The sequence below is a fragment of the Phocoena phocoena genome, chromosome 9 (genome assembly GCF_963924675.1).
Source record: "Phocoena phocoena chromosome 9, mPhoPho1.1, whole genome shotgun sequence".
Taxonomy (NCBI): domain Eukaryota; kingdom Metazoa; phylum Chordata; class Mammalia; order Artiodactyla; family Phocoenidae; genus Phocoena; species Phocoena phocoena.
Window position 1 is genome coordinate 21,130,335 of NC_089227.1, and position 20,913 is coordinate 21,151,247.

The 20,913-nt window shown below is 39.8% G+C and overlaps 1 protein-coding gene across 2 annotated transcripts in view; it reads right to left on the reverse strand.

Annotated features, from left to right (window-relative positions):
- The window catches only part of MAGI2 (membrane associated guanylate kinase, WW and PDZ domain containing 2), a 1,334,711-nt gene that overhangs the window by 147,147 nt on the left and 1,166,651 nt on the right, over positions 1-20,913 (reverse strand). The window contains exons 13-15 of one of the 2 annotated variants that reach the window (XM_065884281.1): positions 14,171-14,212; positions 7,047-7,138; positions 275-467 (exon numbers count right to left, since the gene is read on the reverse strand). In XM_065884281.1, the coding sequence (XP_065740353.1) occupies positions 275-467; positions 7,047-7,138; positions 14,171-14,212 (327 nt within the window). The remainder of the gene's footprint in view (positions 1-274; positions 468-7,046; positions 7,139-14,170; positions 14,213-20,913) is intronic. The other variant, XM_065884282.1, reaches the window with a different exon arrangement.

Below are 20,913 nucleotides of genomic sequence, written 5' to 3' on the forward strand. Positions count from 1 at the left end.
GAGCATGCATATCTTAAATTAGCCTCAGGCTTTGCTAGAAATTTTTAATGACTCCATGGAAAATGTCAGCCTCAAAGACGGCTTAGAAATGTACTAGCGGGGTGAAAATCTGCACTTTCAACATCATAGTTACATCTGGCATAGCGAGGTTGGTCTTTTCCCTCATATAATATAGAAATTGATTTAAAATGTTGTCTCCAGTGTCCTGACCCTGACTCACAAAAGCATCTCACCCCCTAACCCCCAACTCTTGCCGCTGGTTCGAGTTACATACCTCCACATAGCACCTTTCTTCTCACAGTGAGGTTGACCTGCCCGTTCCGGGCTGCATGGTGCATAAGGTCGATGACATAGCGGTGGGTCTTGCCAGCCACTGGAATCCCATCCACATAGACGAGCTCGTCTCCCGGGTGTAGGCGGCCGTCTCTGTCGGCTGATCCCATGGCAATGACAGCTCCAATCAAAATCTAGACAAGCAGTGAGAAGAAAAGGATGTTTATGTTTCAAACCTCCTTCCTTCCTTCCTTTCTTCCATCTATCTACTTACCTACCAAGTAACTCAGTAGAAGATTTTATTCCCTGTTCACACCCTCTGCCCCAAATCTGAACATGTACTTGAAAAATGAAAAATGAGAGGCTGAAAGGATACCCTCCTAACTCTTCCAGGTTGCTAACTCCTCTCAGAGAAATAAATGTTTTGGACTTGCTCCTGATGGCCATGAAGTCTGGGGGACACTTGCTCAGTGGTTCATAAGCTATCACCCTTAACGCCAAATAACCTGATGTCATTGGCCACCGTACATGGGCTCTGAATTGAAACAAACTGGGGGTGGAATCCTAGCTCCACTTCATTATTTGTGTGCCGTGGGCAAGTCTTTTCAACCTCCGCAAGCCTCGGTTTCTTCACCTGCAAAAATGGGGAAATAAAATAATAGGACCTACTTCATGGAGTTGCTGGGAGAAGCGAAAAAATAGTACATGGGAAGCATTTAACTTTGCTCAGGGCACATAGCGAGTGCTTGAAAAATGTCAGGGGAAACTACCTGCTGTATATTATTAAATTCAGATGAAGGTTCAAAGTGTTTTTTTATCTTTTAATTTTTGCTTTGCTTTCAAAAGCTGGAGTTAAGGATAAAACAAAACAAAGCAGAACTCACGGCTGGCCTTCCCTGGACAGGTGACCTACTTTAAGAACAGTCAAATCTCCTCCAGATTTTTGCTCCATTTCTTTGAATACTTAGAGCACTTCCTCTGCACAAAGGATGTCCCCAGTTCTGCCTGTCCCCTGCAATGCTTCTGCTGTTTAGGTGGCCACCATACCAGGAAATTTGGAGGTACACATCTGGGAAATGTGCATATTGTTATAAAGCTCTGAACCAGGGACTGTGACACAAGGCATAACGATGTAAGGTTTCCTACTTCCCATTAGAAACACTCAAATTAGTGTCCATTAGCAAGGCTTTTCTTCTTTCTCAGAGGAAAGGCAACAGCACTCAATATTTTAGGTCTGCTATTTAATCTACAATTTTTCCAACTCATGGACAACAGATTTCCAAAGAATAGTTTTTCTTTTGCCAAGTGGCTTAGCCTCACAGCATCTGAAGGCAGTGGTTACCATTAGTCTGATAATGTTACAGAGGCTATATTCTAGGTTGTATCTTAAGTCTATAAAATGACCCTGTGCTCACGGATTGATTTCTTTCAAATCTCAGATCTGTGGATTCCCGTTAATTTGCAGAGCTGATCCATCATGACCTGCAGCCTTGTGTGTCAGCAGACGATTCCTTCTTACTTGGTCACGCTGCTCAGTGTGGCCTGTCAACACAGATCTGAGTGCCCAGACCTCCTCAGGTATACGCAGAATTAGGGTCTGGAGAGTTTTCTCTTTTTTCCTGAGGACTTCACAGCCTTGGTCCACTGAATAGCTCTCTTTATCCATAGGAATGAAAATTCCCTACCACACAGCTGTTTTTTCCCTATTCTTGGGGGAGGGTGGGGAGTGGAGAGTGGAGAGTAGATTTGCTTCCTTGCTGAATATTGGTGCTCTGATGACTGATTCATTATTGCTCTCACAGGAAACACATCGCCAGCCTTGGACTGCTGGGCCACAGCAAATGGCTGTGCCCATATGCTGCAGTCCAGCAGTCGGGCATGCTTCTGGTATTTTCCATTTTCCCTTATTGTCCTGTCAACCTGAATTTATGAGTTTCTTTCTAAAGATATTCCAATCTATTCTTCAAAAGACTCCACCCGCTATGGAGCACTTCACAAATTTATTAAGTGCTTTGTGCAAAAGCCAGTTAAAATGAATGTTTATGTTCCTCCACTGCCCCATGAAAAGCTGCATTTAGCTGGGTTCGCCCAAAGAAAATGCTTCAACCTTTAGATTTCCTGTATGCCTCAGTGGGAGAGTTTATAGCTAGTAACAGAGAAAAAATGGCTAGAGAAATTCTTAGCTTAATTACCAACATTAAGCTATAGTTCTGATTCTAACTGATGAAAAGGAATTAAAAAAATAGGTTACAACTAAGAGAGCTACCATTGCAATTGGGCACTCTACAAAAATAGTAAAAACAAAATTTCACATAGGAAAATTCTCATTCCTCTCCTGCTGTAGGAAAACAGCAAAGATATACTCTTGAAGCTATTTTCTGTGTTACTAGTTTAATATCATCCATTAAAAGGAGAACCCCAGTATAACATCTGTTTTTCTGTTTTATTGCTGTGATATGAAGTACTCTCCTCGCTAATTAATTCATTTATCCAGCAAATATTCATGGAGTCCAGGGATACTTCTAGGTGCGAGGAATCCATCAGTGAACAATAAACAAAAATCCCTTGGGGGCTTCCCTGGTGGCGCAGTGGTTGAGAGTCCGCCTGCCGATGCAGGGGACACGGGTTTGTGCCCCGGTCCGGGAAGATCCCACATGCCGCGGAGCGGCTGGACCCGTGAGCCATGGCCGCTGAGCCTGTACGTCCGGAGCCTGTTGCTCCGCAGCGGGAGAGGACACAGCAGGGAGAGGCCCGCGTACCGCAAACAAAACAAAACAAAACAAAACAAAATCCCTGTTCTATAGAGCCATTCTAGTGGTCAGACAGTAATAAATGTAAAAATTATGTTGTATGCTAGCAGGCACGTACTATGAAAAAAATAGAGCAAAGTAGGATGGTGGGCGGGTGTCAGCTATGCGGCTGAGGTGGAGTTAGGGCAGGTTAGATCAGGCCTCAATGAGAAGCTGACATTTGAGCAAAGACTGAAGTTCACTGGATACATTTTTTTTAAACTTGAAGCTTTCATCTTCAAACTTTACTTTGTTCTATCAAATCTTACATATTTATTTGTAAATAGTGTATTCAATATAATACTTCAATATAGCTTATTACACAGTATTGTGAAATTATTAACAATATTATTGTATAATCACATTGTATAATCCACCCTCTACCTTTTTCAGAGAAAGGTTGTCATAGTTATGAAAGAAACTTGAATTGAGCTCAGCGTGGGGAACTGGAGCAGGCATGAGAGCTGCTCGTCCATGAGCTACATATATGAGTTACACTTGCTCCTGCCTTCAGGAACTGCCGCTGGGAAGAGGCTGACCACGTGCGCTGTCACTGCTTCTGCCTCTCATGCTGCTGTTGTTCCTTAGCCTTTGGCCAGTTTACACCTTTGTGCCCTGCATTTCACTGCTGACACAGAGCTAGCTCTATGTGCCTCTCTATTCAGGAAAGAAAATAACCCACAACTTTTTTTTTTTCCTTAAATTTGAATATGCTTTGTACACTTGACACATCTGAGTAGTTTATTTCCTATCTGGATAGGATGATCTATGATTCCTTCTTGCACTGTTAACTCACATTGACTTCCATATATACATTCTTAACGTTCACCTAAGCTCTCGAAAACATACTTCAGGATATCTGATCCTTTAAATCAGTAGTTCTCAAACTTTAGGGTGCAGAAGAATCACACCGTGAGCTTGCTGAAACAGAATTCTGCATCTACCCCGAGAGTCTGATTCTACAGGCCTGGGGTCTAACCTGAGATTCTGCATGTTTAACAAGCTCCCAGGAGGTGTTGGGTGCTTCTGGTCTGTAGATCTAATGCGATTTGAGTAGCAAGTTTCTGAGTATTCTCACTTGGTCCAGTGAACACAGAAACTGTGGTCTCACTGGTCACGTTCCAAGTCCACTGAGGGACTTTCCCTCGGGTGCCTGGCTTGAGCCTCCTGCCCCATCGTACTGGTCACTTTCCAGGTCTGCTGAGTGCATGGCCTGGGCTCCCTGACCCATCAGGCTATACTTTCCTTCTCATCTTGCTGATCCCTGGCTATACTGGCCAGTGAGGCTTCCCAGCCAACACTGGCCTCGCTCTACTCATCACATCCCTCTGACCTCACTGGATCCTTCAACCTCTGAGGACCCACTCAGTAGCTTTCTCATTGCCCTTGGAGAAGTTCTTTATCCTGCCTCTCTTGCCTTGGCCCTGAAGAAACAGCTTGGTGGCAAAACAGATCAAGAAAGACCCCTCCACACAGACACCCCTCCCAAACAAGTGACCTGGCCTTATCTTTCCAACCATCTTTTGTAAAAAAAAAAAAAAAAAAAACAAAAGAATCAAAAACTCCACAACTTCACTTTATCTTAAAGGCTGTGAAGGCACGACAAAATGATGTACTTGATATGAAATAACAGCAATTCACATTCAAGTGGCTGATATCCTCGTAAGCCAGGGGAAAAAACTAACACAGAACAGAGAACCAAAACTAAGCAACAAACAAAACCAAAACCACCTTTTCAGTCCTTTTAAGTCCTTTAATTCTTTCCCACACTACCTAATGGCAGTCTAAACCCAGCAGGTCTGATCTGCAACAATTACAGCCCAGGGCGACTTGACAAGGTGGCAAGCAGATTTCCAGCTCTAGCCTTCTGAAACTCTTCTACAAGTTCGCACCGGACTCGCATGCCAAGGCCCCTGTCTATCATCGCCTCTCTCTTTCCACGAACAGTTTTTCTCCACACAGGCCTTTCTCCACTGCAGTGTTTTCCAAGCCTTTCCATCTTAATGCCTTCCCATGTCTTTGCAGCTCACAGCTGGAAATCCCATTATCATTGCTTTGTAGCAATTTCTCATTTCTTTCTATTTCTATTGTTAGTTAACTGTGAAAATTATTTCCTCTTGCAGGAAAAAATGCCCATATGCTTGTCTGAGCTGGAGTCCTGCTGTTCATTATTAGCCAAAAGCCGTGCTGTCGTGTTTAATGCGCACCCTGAGATGTCAATACCATTTTGTCTATATAAAGGCAGAAACCCATTTGATATAATTTATGAGACCTCCTGCGGGGGGGGACCCAGTCACGTCAGGCGCCTCTCCCTGTGTAGCACATCAGCAACTGAGGCTAGTGCATTTTGTTTGTATATTATCTCTGGACTTACAGTGGAGGAAAGCAGGAAGGAAAGGCATATGGGAGATATTTACAGTAGACTTACCCTTCCTGATATAATCTTTCTGAGGTGCAACATTCTGGTCTTCAAGACACTATATTCTGGCTTTGAATGCTTCAGGGAGATTTAGGCTTCTGCTTTATGGTTTCACTGTCAGAATTGTAACGTGCAGCCTGAGCGTGTCTTAAATCATTCAATTGAAAGAATAAACCAGAGTAAATCTAAACACAATGAGGATAACCAGCAAAACGTAATCTGAAGAGGTTTATCATAAATACTGAATGCCTGCCCACCAGAGGGGAGAAAGGACTCAGGAGTGTAAAGCCAATGTTCAGAAGGGCTGGGAACCCGGGAACCTGTGTACCGACCCGGCAGAAAGCTGTCCTGAGGCTGACGGTACCCACCGGCTGCACTCAAAACACCTGAGCTTCATTCTCAGCGATATGTGTTCCATTTGGGTAACAATTCTATAGTTTCTGTGCCAGGCCAAGATCAGCTAGACCTTTCCCTTCTGGAGTCAGCTGACACTATGCCTTTCCTATAACTCAGTCATGCAATCCCTTCTATCTCTGAAGAGGGGGAGATGCAGTCCCTTTTATCTCTGAAGAGGGGGAGACGGGCGAAGAGAAGACGGTGCTACAAATGTGGTGCTAGTTTATCCACAAAGCAGACAAAGCATGAGCCTATGGAGGTGGCAGGAGTCCAGCAAAGTAAGAACTGTGTATCTCAAATACTGTATTGAAGTAAGCATTACGGGAAGAACTGGAACTTCGTTGTTTCCCCTTACATTTATTTTACAGTTTAATCTTTTACTTGTATTTATGTATGAGAAGGGACCTGACTGTATTTCAGTGCTTAGGGACCATTTATGAACCTTTTATGAACCTGACATAGTCACACTGGGTACCACTTAAGACATGTCTTTTACAATGAGTGTTTTATGGCTGTTATTTTAATACATGCTCACAAGTCTCGCTTTGCTGTGTTTTTTTTGGGTATTAATGAATATTGTTATTTTATGCAGTCACTCTGATGTATCATATATGTAATTTCTCCAGAGCCCTTCGCAAATTCCCAATATTGTGCCAACTGAAGTTGGCTTCCTGAACATCCTCTCATGGTAATCCCCTAATTCAAACCTGGCGAGATTCTGCAGCATTGAACTTGATTTTACTTTTGTTTATCCCCGTGTTTTCTCTCCCCTGTAGTTGTGATTGAAAACATACACCATTCTGCTGCTGCAAGTCATTTCCTCGCATATATCTTCTGTCATACTGCATGTTTATCTGTGAGCTGCTGCCCAGAGAGACTAGGGGTCCAATACAAGTAAATCATTGAAATATTGAAGAGGAATCCAATCCATTTTAAGAAAGAGCAATGTCCCTCTCTTCATGAAATGTGCATTGATTTATGATGATATGGAAACACTGGCATGTTTTGAAAACTTAAATACCAAGAAAAAAACCAAATAAAGCAAGCCTCAAAAAACTTTTATGTGAGTCCTAAAAGATTTCTTTTTTTATATCATACTGAATGATTTTTCCCTTCACCCATACACACAATATAACCCAAAGTGTGGAAATAAAGAGAATTCAACTCACAGGCTGTCCAGGCTCATCTCCCCCGAGGATTCTGAAGCCAAATCCAGACTGCATTCTGCGAAGGTGAACATCCAGCTCCTTGTAATCCGGACCTGGCATAGAGGAGACCCCACTGAGTGATGAGTCCTGCCTCCCCCCAACCCGCGAGGGACTGAACACGCCGAGGATGGATTAATTTTGTGGGCGTGATTAATGAGAGTGCCGTTAGAGTCGGTGAAGAGCACAGAGGATAAGAAAAAAAAATATGGTAACAAAAAAGTCGGTATTCCAAAATTAGGTAGTCTCTGGATTAGCACTGACCAGCCAAGGGCATTACTAGGGTATTGCCATAGGCAGAAAGAGCACACAAATTTTCTGAGTGAAAAGAAAAATCAATGCTTCCGTAATTCTTCATCTTCCTGAAAGGATTGAGATTGCCCTCAAGAAGACTGGCTGTCACTTTGGCGATGTTACCCTGACTAGAACGATTGTTTTAGAAGTAGGAGACAACAGATGGCAACGCCCTGGAAGTACCTGGTAAAGGACTACTTAGTAATTTACTAGTAGCTGTTTATGACTTGATGTGTCCCATTTAGTGTGTGTAGGGGAGGGGGATATAAACTTACACCTAATAGAAGGTGTCTCTTTTAAAATTGTTAGAGTTAGAAAATAGAAAATCTGAACTTTTCTCTATTGAGGTTTGGGTGAAGTTTTGATTTTCTGACAAACTCCTTTAGGTTTTTCATAACTCAGGGACAGAAATTTGCCTGGATCTAAGTGAACTTTTATCCCCCAAACATTTTAAAATGTGGAAGCCACTAGTAGATTCACTACTGACTCTGTAAACATATTCAAAATAAACTAGACAAGGGATATTTTTCTGTAGTTAGCTGAAAGAACAGAAATGTACTTAAAAATAAGCTGGGAAACTCTTCTATCATTTTTTTTCAACCCTAGAATAAACTAAAACCATGAGAAATATTTTAACTTTTTAAAGAGAATATGATTTAAATATGATTTAACCTTACCCCCTGCCACTGGCCCTTTGAACCTTCCCCAGGGGCAAATGTCTCAATCATGACTGGGCTGTGCATACTTTCAAGGCCACTGTTAGGATGTTAATCAATGATTAGCAACTTTGGGGAATGCTTATTAATGCCATCCTTTGCTTAAGAAGTATTTAGTGATCTTTGGGCCTTAATGGTTTAAAGGAGGTATTAGAACTGAGAGATGCAAGTATTAAGTTAAATTCTCCTTGCTTAAGCAGAATGGTTTTGGAAACTGGGATGGGATTTCAGAGGAGAATCCTCATGAGACAGGAAGTTTATGTCTGAGCCATCTGGGTATATAGTAATAGCCATAGTTGAGAGAGACACTCAATAAGTGATGGCCAGGCAAATCTTTTCCAGACTCTACAGTAAGTGGAGCTGCTGAAGTGATGCAGTAAACAAAGCACAACAGAACAGGGCTTGCCTTTGTGCCCACCAACCTGAGCAAAGCATTTCCAGTGATATGTGAAAGGCAAGTCACTCACTTCTGAAATGTAGGCATAAGCTGATTGTGTGTCTAGTGTTCTCAAGGAAAAAAAAAAGCTGAATCAGCCATATAAGTACGTATGTATATATGTCCACATCGTCCAAGACTCTATGACTTTCATGCCCTTTTAGGACCAGGTGCATGTATAACCAAAGTCTTTCCCATTCAGTGACGAATATAAAACTCAAAGAAGAAGAACCAACTGGATTTCCATATCCATTAGTCATCCTTTATGAATTGTATAATCATTCATATTTTAAAGGTACGACAACTTAGAAAAAGTCAGTTCCTCTTAAACACTTCGTTAGAGTTGAGTGGTAAAAGGAAAATGAAAACTTTGCCCTACACTCTACAAGTCTCAACTGACTTTTGAACTCAGTTTATTCCGAGGTCTACAACATTATATATGAAATCACATACTGGGGTGTGTGCTAAACCTTCAGGACTCTGGAGGCAAGTGGAGCAGCCCTACAGAGTCATGGCAGGTACCTGTATTTCCCCCAACACAGGCAGAAAGGCGAGGGGAGAGGGGAGGGCGACAGATAATACCCAGTCGCCGTTCAAACCTCTAAAACTTGGTTATATGGCTGCTCCCATCAATCTCTTCTCTAGGTTCCTTTAAACTTAGAGGACTCGAGACCATATATACATAAAAATCACAAAGAGAGCACGATATACTTTCGACATTCAAAATGATACAGCTAGCGTATGTTTAACCAGAACCTTCCATTTACTTGTAGATAGTCTCATTTTTGCATTGCTGCTGAGTATGGTAAGTGAGAAATTGTTCCTCCAGTGGCTTTAGCACCAATCCATATTGCATGAGGAGCTCTGCAAGGACTTTACTGTGTGATCCATTTGCTAAGGAAAACTTTCCCCCGAGGAAATGCTGAAATCATAACAATCCCAGTAATGGCATTTTTGAGATGTGCCAAGGTACAAGGGAGCTGTCGTGTCAGAGGATGCTGTGATTCCTGGGAGAACTGGAAAGCTTTTCCTTAATGAATGACTCAGGACTCCTTTGTATTTAGGAGAAAAATATAGATCTATGTTTGCTAGTTAATTTTATTTAACTCTGAAGAACTCTGAAGATGTAAGCAAGGAATATTATCTCCCTCCCCCTATTCTTTGTGTGCATTTTGGTGACATTCCGATCCCCTGACTACTGCTCTGACCACTCTGATTTCAAATATAGGGTGATATATGCCAACCACGTCATCTTCACCCTCCGTTCTTCCAGGCCAAGACGGCCAGCTTCATGGCACATGTGCATGGAGAGGCAAAAAGAGACCCCTTAGAGAAGTGTGCCTGCAGATATAATTTACTTTTTATTTCTTTGTTAATTCTGAACACAGACTCAGAGGCTGCAGGGCGTGGAAACTTAAGAGAAATAGTCAACTGGATAAAAAAAGTTTAAATGATGGATTGTGCCTTAAGGCAGTTTATTTTTTTCTTTTTCTTTTTTTTGTTATTGCTTAAGGAAAATAAGAGCTTTCAGAAAGAGAATTTTTCCTTTGTTTCTCCCTCCCTTCGCCCATCCATATGAGTCTGGCTTTAGAAAATAACTAACACTATATGCACATAGCTGGAAACATTACTTTTCTTCCTTCCTGCTTTGTTAGCTCTCTTGAAAGATTACAATGTTTCTGATACTCTCCTTTAGCTGCTCTTCTGGTCTGATGACATACTTAAAATGATTGCTATCATGCTTTATCTTTTCCCCTGTCAATGCAAGGACTTAAAGCAAAGAAATTCAAGGGCAACTCTTCACCCCAATGTTATAGAATTTAACAATCCTCACCCCTCTCTCCAGTTGGTTTGCAAACCATGCATCTGGCAGGCTGTTAGATGAAGGGGCCTGGGGGACACCTAGTGGGACCTGAGTCACTCTGGATGTCACTCAATCATGCCCCTACCAACATCCCTTTTTCTTTTTCTTCTTTGTGTTCAGTCTGTATCTGTGCTCTTTTTTTCTTTTTCTTCTTCTTTTTCCTTTTCGCAGAACTGTGAGGGGTGCTCTCAGGCATTTCTTGGTGCAACTCAAGATGAGGCAGTCATTGTGAAGAAATGGACTAAGAGAGTCAGAAAACTCTTTGGTGTTCAATGGTTAGCCATGGCCAGTGTTGCTTGTTCCTTAGAAGTTGGGTCCTAGGATCCTCAGGCATTATGAAATAATGCATCTTAAGATCCTCGTCCCAGATGGGACTTTGCATGACCACGGTGGCAAGCTACAGAAATGGAATTTACAAGTCCTGATTAATCCTGGGCTCTCAATAATATTGAAAAAGCTACATCCCGGTAGCAGGGTAACCTCCGTCATAATAAAGAAAAGCAGAATTTCAAAAGCTGATTCTTATTTTGTACTAAGACGCCAGGAAGACTTCACATGCTATACGTACCCTTGGTCTAGCTTTTGAAAGACACGGTTCTGTGCACCGCTTCAGGAAAAAGGATGGGTGACTGAACACAACTGATTAATTTTGTGAATGGATTCAAGCTTCAAAAATGCAAAGAATGGCATTTTTATGGATTAATTTGGCACATGGAATGCTGCTGTAAACACGTCAATTAAATTTTGGTACTTGAATCCCCTTTCATGTTTTAATTAAACATAAGCACCACAGGCTTATTATCACATTTTGACACAGATAATGAATTCATTCAATTTTTCCTCTTGAAAAAGTATTAAATTTTTGGCTTTTCCTTGGAAAGAGATCTAGAAAAGACAGTACAAGGAAGGAATCAAGAATCAAAGGTGGTTATTAAATATGTCCCTGACCAAAAAAAAAAAAACGTCCCTGGCATCTGGATTTCCAATGCACTCTAGATACAAAATGAATTAAACAAGAATTAAATAGTTTTTATTGATCAAATCTAACATTACCAGGTAAATAACTAACACATTTTTGTCTTAAAATAATCCCTTCTCTCTACTTTTTTCTCTTTATACCTTTGGTAATATGAATGTGGCCAGACATGTTTTAGCCATAGTAGAAGCCATCTCCCACTCTCTGTTTGGTTCTCTTCAAATAACCAAAGCTTTCAAATAAACTCAGATTTTCCCATCTGAAATACTCCCTTGCTCTCCCCATCCATTTCTCTCTTGAAAGAGTGGTCTTTACGGAAGCCCTCACTCTCTCTCATGTCTGACTTACTCCTGACGGTCTGGTTTCTGTTCTCTTGGCATTACTGAATTGCTCTCTTTAAGGTCTTTGATGACATCCTAATGACCAAATCCAATGGCCATTTTATTCTTGTGATTGTTTTTCTTGTGATTTTTCTTGTGATTCTCATTGTGATTGATTTCTGTGTCCCATTTGATACTGTCGACGCACCCTTTATGACCCCTGATTTCTATTGTTTCTAAACAAGAAAAGGTCTCCTTCCAGAAGGGATTTCTACTCTTGGTTTCCGTGATACGCCACACCCTAGTTTTCTTGCCTTTGGGTGGGATTGTTCATTGAAAGGTCCTGACTATGGATTCATTGCTCTTATTAACATTCTCCCTTGGTGATGGCATAATTATCTTTGTCTATCTATAATATTCCATATGCACAGCGTGTAGGAGTTGCTTAAATGTTTCTTGAATTTGTTTTAACATACTCGCCAATCTAGTGTACCTAATAAACCACAGTGCTATTCTTCTACTGAGTTTTCACTTAGCTTCATAATTACATTAGGACTTCCTACCGTCAATTTCACCTCTGTACCTAAGCATCTTTTGCAGCTAAAGTTAGTAAAATACCTTATAATTATGATAAATTTATCCGATTCAAAATCATGACACATAATTTGATAAGGAACATTTTATAAATATGAGAAATAGTATAGGAGTTCTACTTATTTTGGATGGAGTCATAATTTTCCAAAATAGTTTCCTAACTTGTATGGACACTGAACAAAATACTTGGATTGTTCTTTTCCTGAAAATCTGGATTGCATAGTAGTATAATACACTCAAACTACACTATAACTTTTCTCTTTCAAGTAATGTATATTTCTTGAAATGTAAAAATATCATTTTGCGCATATATCAAGGTAATGTAAGCTCTTGAGGAGTTCTTCTCTTTCTTCTTTTGTTTTTAAATAAAGTACCTTCAGAAGCTGAAATTTTCAAGAAATGTGCTTGCTGTGGCCAGGAAGCTGAGGTTTAGAATCTCAAATTAAATCCTGCTTTCATTTTGCAGCTGTAATCACTAGGCCTCAGTTTTCCTCTGGTTATAGGATATTCTTCAAAATTACAAGGAGTTTACAGTCATATATTCTTATATACTAAGAATAATTATGCTTTAAACATTTTCAGACCAAGCTAAACAAATACTTTAGACATTATTTGGGGACACAATGCTAAGCAACATCTCCCATATTTTCTACATATCCAAAAAAAATGACATGGAAACTTACAGAATGAAATGATCTCAAGCACATATATTCTCCAAGGGGTGTTAGAACATGCTGAGATGGATAATGAGCTGTCGTCATGGAAACACTCTAGAGATGTGTGCTGTAAGCCCACAGACCTGAAACAGTACTATTGTTATGAAACGTTCTTTTCTACAATTGTTTCAGTGTTCTCACTTTCCATCCAGTGGTCTAACCTGCTGTTCAAAGCACTTCCCAAGAGTAAGAAAATATGAATATTCCTTTACCTCCTTCATTTCCATAACATTAAATATTTCAGTCCAAACCAAATTAATAACTATTTTCAGATTAGGTCAAAATTTTTCTTTTAAGTAAATTAATTTATTATAACTAAAAGCTCTTAAACTTGAAACTATGCTATTCTATTCTAACTTAAAATACTATTGAAATGTAGCACTTTAAAATTGGCATGGTTTAAACAAATTAAATTGATACAGGTATTTACTTGATGTGAAAAGAATTTCATTCTACATTAGGAATATTTTTAATAAGTCTTCGGAAATGTCTAAATTGCAAATCTCCTGAGATACTCTAGCTTCTTATTTCTATTTATCTAGTCCAGTGCTGTCCAAAATAAACAAAATGTAAGTTACACTGGTAATTTAAACATTTCTATTGCCCACATTTTAAAAAGCAAAAAGAAATAGGTACAATCAATTTTAATAATATACATTTAACCTAATATATCCAAAATATTTAAGCATTAATCAATATTAAAAAATAATTAATGAGATATTATACATTTCCTTTTTTTTAGTACTAAGGTTTTGAAATCTGGTGTGGATTTACGCACATCTTACAGCACAACCAAATTCAGAGTGGCCACATTTCAAGCGCCTAATAGCCACATGTGTCTAGAAACTTCTGTATTGGCTATTGTGGATTTAGTCAATCTGGTGGCTTTCTTTGGTACCTGGCTTTTAATCTAATCTTTTACTAAAGCATTTTATGAAAGAATTTAATGAATATGACTATTTTCCTTTGTCTTTTGTTTGTTTGTTTCCTTGGCAGCCATGAGGCCAAACGTGGTGAGACTTGCCCTCTACCTTAAATATGTGCTTATGTGGGTGAGTGAAATTAACATGGTGATTATATACTAATAAACTGATGCTACTCAGAAGAATGATTTGTTACACAGAATGGAAGACGTTTCATTCACAGGACTGTGAGTACTGAAGAATACTTGCCAGAGGAATCCATTCGAAAACTGGTCCTTGGTGGCACTTGTTCTGGATGGGAAAATGGGGAATTAAAATTGAAATTCATTTACGGCATTTTAAAATTCATCTTTACTTTTTTTTGGTTTCAATTAGAACTCACTCCCATTCTTGTTCTCGTGTTTAATGATTTTTTTTTCTCTAAAATCTATGGAAGTTAGTGGACAGATTTACCTGGTTTTATGTACATGAATATGTCTGTAAATGTATTTCTTTCACATGCAGGCAAAAATCTGAATTCTTGTAGATCAGAATGGAAAAAGAGATCATTATTTCCAAACATTAAGCTCTGATTCTCATTATAAGAATGCTTATTTGAAAGTAAAGTCAATTCAGAACCCCAAATAGACACACAATAAATAAAGGTCTTTGAAATCATGTTATGATATTGTGCCATCAAACACTGAAAAGTGAAAAATTCAATCAATGATTATGTTGATTTATGTACACCAGTCCAAATATTTTGACACTTACAATTATTTGGATAGTTGAAGTTATGTATAAGTAGTTGAGTAAAATTGGTTTATATTAGCAATAGGGATCCTTCATGAGAACTATGATGTCATCTATGCTACAAATAACATAAACGTTTATGGACATGAGTGTAAAATACTATATATATTCCATAATATATATATGAAGTACTAAGAAAAAAATGGGTATTTTATCATTAAACTTAAAAACTTAAAAGAAGACCAAATTCTGATTGCTTTCTTACTGAGCTTTGTTTGCTTTGAATAAAGAGTTCTATACTATTCAACACAAAAAATGAAACAGAAGCCTCTTGGGGGCGATAATGAGGCTGTTCCCCAGGGTACCCTGCACAGCTAGCCTCACTCATGAGGAGAATCAGACTCCCTTCCAGGCGATCTGTCTTTTCACAGTAAATCAGTTTTCCAGCAGAATTGTTACTTTTTTAAAAAACCTCCATGTTTACTGTGACTGCTTAGGATTATGAATTGAGAAATATCGTTTCATCATAAAGATGGAGCTGTAACAGGGATGGAAGATTGCTCCCTTCTAATCATTTCCATTAGTTGTAAAGGTGACACTTTACATTATCATAATCTCACTAGGACCTACTTGTCATCAACAATTAGACTCAGTTTACTGCAGCCCTGATGGCCTCATTTTTATTCACGGAAGTACTCTGGGTTACACTGTCAACTTGTGCTACCACCAAAATGCTTTGACAAACTAAATAACTTTCAATCAAGGACTGATTTTAGAGTTTACTTCTCACATTTTCATCCCGTTTTATCCCCCGTCTGATTCCCGGGGCATTAAGTTTTAAACTACTGAATGAAATAAATTTATAAGCTATCGGATTGAATCTAATTTCTAAAATACATGGGAAAAACGTGTCTCCAGCCTAACTTTTATTTCACTATCTTTATTACTTAGCGATTTCTTTCTCTACTAAAATGAACTGCTAGAAATATAATACCCTAATTATTTACAAAGCTACTCAAAAATACTTTTTTTTTTTTCTTTTTGTACTATGCGGGCCTCTCACTGTTGTGGCCTCTCCCGTTGCGGAGCACAGGCTCCGGACGCGCAGGCTCAGCGGCCATGGCTCACGGGCCCAGCCGCTCTGCGGCATATGGGATCTTCCCGGACCGGGGCACGAACCCGCGTCCCCTGCATCGGCAGGCGGACTCTCAAACCACTGCGCCACCAGGGAAGCCCTCAAAAATACTATTTTTGAAATTAGATTTCCAAATTAAAACTTACATATGAAAAATAGCAAACAAACTTAACTGGACCTACTGATCTCTTTTTCAACATACTATAACTGCAAAGTGACACATAATGTGATGTATCAGAAACTCTGACTGAAAGGCAATTTTTTTTTCACAGATCAAACCATAACATAAATTATACTCAAGACAGCAATAACGGTTTTCCTGAACAAGGTACAGGAAATTAACCTTCACAGTACAGTTGAGGACATTTTAAATGATAATGTTATTAAATTTTTCTGGTCTTTTTATGATTCTGATATTAAAGTCACTGATAAAAATGTCGTAACATTTACATATCATCTTATTTTGATTTTTCACTAAAATAAAAATAGTGCTCCAGAGAACATCTGCGGGTAGTACTGGGCCACCCACAGGCCACTGGATACCAACAGTGTCCAAGCACATTTGGCCAGGGCTTGATCTAGCAGCGTTCAGATGTGTAGATGTTCTCCTAGAAGCCAAGGCAGCCTTTCATGATCACTGAAGAGCTGCGCAGCCATGAATTGATCAAAACCTTCCCTAAACCTATTGATGTTTCCAGCTTGACTGTATTGAGTATTTAACCACAAGGGCAAAGGAGAATGGAGAAAAGAAGGCTGGAGCAGAAGCTTCACAGCTCTGGTTCTGAGCCCAGTGCATCTACCATATGTGTTATGGTTCCCACCATCAGTTTCCATTTAGAGCCTCGAGCGCTCTGCTGCAGTGTACGGTATTTTTACACCACCCCAGCTTCCCAAATAGCTCTGCCGTTAGGATGGGAGACAGTGCAGACTACAACTTTTGCTCACTAATAACAAGGAAAGAGCAGCAGAAAAAACAGATGGTTTAGAAATACCACCACCCATTTGGGATAAGTTATGAATTACATGCACATTACAATACTGAACAATGAAAGAATTCCACGATGAACAACAAAAGTGCAGGATAAAGGCCACAGATGTGACAAACACAACGGTCCATTTCTGATCAGCTATCAGTTATAATTTCATTTCAAATATAGTATTGAAAAGTCTTGTTCCTCCATTATGCTCTTTAACTGGCCTGTGGTTACTCTTGATTACCACCTTTGGTACAATACTCATGGCTTATTATGGGTTAATGCTTCCTAATTTCTCAAAAGAAAGACTGATTGTGTGAGCTCATTTTGAAGAAATTCCAGAGGAATTTCTGTTCTAAAGAGGTCCTACCAGAAGGCACATTATACCATATGGATCCCTGACACTTTTATGATCTACATTTGAGTGATGTCTTACTGCAAAGGAGTTTGGACATGTTGTACCTCATAAATTGTTTATTCATAATAACCAAGGTTCAATGTGAAGAAAAAAAAGTTTGGACAACCTCAGTCATAATTCAACTTGGGTTCATACCAAGGGACAGAATCATTAGGGAAGAGTTTCAGGGAATAAGGATTTTTCTTCTCTGCCTCTTTTGGTTTTCCTCAGCTTGTCTGCTCCAGCTTCTGAGGCTGCAGTGGGGAGTATGCCCAAGAAATGGTCCCATGAGCTGAGGTGACAAGATAAAACTTTAGAATAAGTCTGACTTAAAGAAAAGTGAAGCAGCAGGACAGGGCCCTCATTCCTAAATGATCAAGTTCCTTAGCATGATCAAAACTTTATTTTGTAAGATTCCAAAGTAAGCCATACTCATTTTCTTTGGGAAACACTTTGTATTGCCTTGTTTGGCATTAGAAAGAGGAGCCAGGATAGCCATTTTTCCACAGTTATGTGCGTACAGTCTTCCTTAGGAGCAGAAAGACAGACAAAATTAACTCCCTTTTGGTCCTGTGATTGTGATGATGAATCTGATTTATTCTCTGTGATAAGAATGAGAATTTCTCTTCACTTAAATAAGGCCTCACTGCCATACATTTTCTACTTAGTCTGCCGTGCTCTAGACTTGCACATCTGTATGGTTTTCTGGGTATGGAAGGAGTTCACTGGGTGTTTGGCTACCAAAACAAGTTACCACATACATCTTTACCTGAAATTAGGGATAAAACATGTACGGACAAAAACTCAGGGAGCCAAACCAATTAGCTTGAAAGAAACTATTTATCTGAGTAGGCTTTAAAATTTGTATTCAAATTTAGATGTATGCTTTTCTTGGACAGTAATGATGTCTATCTCTTTAACAGACTATGTAGTAAACGGAAGTCATATCAAATGAGGACAGTCTGGAGCGTGAAAGAGGTGCTATTAATTATGCCAGGACAATGTAGAGCAGGACTGTCTCAGGCAAACTGGCAATAAGCAATCTTATGAGTAAGCAGGCCACTATAAAATGTTTCCTATCATATCAGACATATGTGGATGAAGCAATGATGCAATCACATATAGAGAAAGAATGGCAGGAGGAGATGGGAGGACGGAAAGCAGTGAGGGCCTTTAGAAATAGTCTTTTCCCCCCAATGTTAGAAATGGTGTACGGAGCCCAACAGTTAAAATGTTAGCATACAAACCCAGACAATTCAAGCCTTTCCTCTTGTAACTGCAAAGAAAATTAGTCTTTCTTGCATGAGATTTATGGGAAAAGGAGGAATAAAAAATACCATGGCTTGGGCTTCCCTGGTGGCGCAGTGGTTGAGAGCCTGCCTGCCGATGCAGGGGACACGGGTTTGTGCCCCGGGCCGGGAAGATCCCACATGCCGCGGAGCGGCTGGGTCCGTGAGCCATGGCCGCTGAGCCTGAGCGTCCGGAGCCTGTGCTCCGCAACGGGAGAGGCCACAGCAGTGAGAGGCCCGCATACCGCAAAAAATAAATAAATAAATAAATACCATGGCTTATCTCATTACACAAAGGTGGGTATTTTTCTTTGCTTTCAATTTTTAAAAATCCATGTAACGGAAACAGCAAGAAGTCAATTATCAACAGAGGCTATTACACAAAGGAAAGTGAGATTTATCTAAAAGTACTAGATAGAGATGAGGGTGGGTAGATTTTTGCTATTTTCTGGAAATTGCTGGTAATGATAATAGGGTCATGTTAGTTGAATAACTAACATGGAAACCCAGAAACGCCACTGGTCAAAAGTTCTCTGCGGACTATTTAGGCATGGTTCTTCTATTATGTATACAAGCTTTAAGCTTAGGTGGAATTAAGTCAATCGGGAAAAACTTTCTTTTTGCAGGGAGTTCTCCAATAAGAACCAATGAGATTTTTGATAATTAAAAGATACTTAACACAAGACATTCTCCTGATTAAATATCAATTTTGCGCATGGAACGGGAAACTATGGGTCTAATTATATTTAAACTATTGTCTACATTTACTGCACAGTTTGCTTGTTAAAATACTGATACTTATTTGCTCTGTTATATAATACAATGTCATTCAGGAACTGCTTTCCTATGTTTTTGTCCCCAGTTTCACTGTAAGCTTCATGTGAGCAGAGATTATGTCTCATGATTTTTCTCTTGTGGAGCGCACAGCAGAGTCTAGACACATACTGTTTCATACATTCTTGTTCATTGATGCGGAGCCTGAAGACGCCACTTCTGGGCACTCTGCCTGATGCTCTGAAGTCAGAGGCATTGCCTTGCCTGCTGGGTGGAAGAATCTTCTTCCTCTCAAGCCCCATGTCATCATAAGAAGATCTTATGAAGACAGGAGGTGTTTCTAGCCTTCCCCTCGTAAGCTTGTACTTGCCATGTTCTGTTTCCTGTGGCTCTAGTATCCTACGGTTGTCTTTGTTTAAAATCACAGCATTTTTTTTTCAGGAATACATCTTTATTAAGATGTCCTGTACATGCCTATTTAAATGTCAGCATAATCTAATTACGAGCCAAATGAGGCACAGCATCATTTACATCATTTGATAAATTTCCATCATTTGCAGGGGACTAGTGATTTGAATCCAAATACTTCTTGACAGCCTGGATATAGCAAACATTCTGTAGCTCTGTATAGCAGAAGCTTGTGGGTGGAGGTACATTCTTTTATTTGGTTACTGCAACCCAGTTTTGAACGTGAATGCAAAAATTCTGTTCAGCATTAGACCTAGCTGTAAAGGAGGATACCATGAGATCACTACAGGTCAGGGAAAATGTCAAAGGACTTGGTTTAGAAAGCTTTGGTTAGGATTCCCTTCCGTACTTTCTGTGGTCCCACTATTTTTTCTCCAAGGAAAAAGTTTGGGGACACAGAATAAATAGAGCCAAAGCTAAATGCTATGCATGTAATTCAAAAGAATAGAGTGGTTCACAAAATTTCAAATATGGGTCTTTTGTTTAGATGCATGCATTTCACGGTCGTTAAAAGAAAACCCTATCTGAAGATGATGAGAAATAGATTGAGCTTTCCCTCCATTCATTACAAAACATTTTTTTTGAGCATTGCTCTGAAACTTTAAATGAGAGAATGAAACTTTTTCCACACTTGGAAACAGGTTGTATATAGAGGGCAAAGGTCTGTTCTGTTCTATCAAGACCCTGGCATGTGAAACTGAGAAAAACAGACTGAACCGATTAGCTATCCAGAGATTAGAGAAAGTGGTGTCGTGTTTTTTTGGTTTCCTTCATCTTCAGGGCAGAGTTTTTCTTACCTTGACATGATTTCGCTGTTTCATTCACACTCCATTTAGTGTCATGAAATAACAGGACAGAAAGAGAAAGATGGGAAAGGAAATGAGCTTGCCCTCTTTTGGCTCCTAAGAGTCGTGACCCTGAAAACATTTTCGTGACCTTAGAAACATTAGAGAGAGCTGAGAAAGCAAGAAGTGAGGGGGGGTGGTTGTGAGATGAGAGAGGCAGCCGCAGAGCACATGCAGGGCTCCGCAGGCAGGCAGGATTTTGTTGTTCAAGTGGCTTAGGACGCAAAGCAAGGGGGGTACAGAGCTCCCAGAGGAGGACTGATAAAGAAAGTCGTGGGAGGTTAAGGCAGATTGGTTTGCTAGGTTTGTTACAGGTGAGGAGCGGAAAGGCAACGAAGAGAAGGAGCATTGCAGGGGCTGGCTAAAGAAATCGGAATT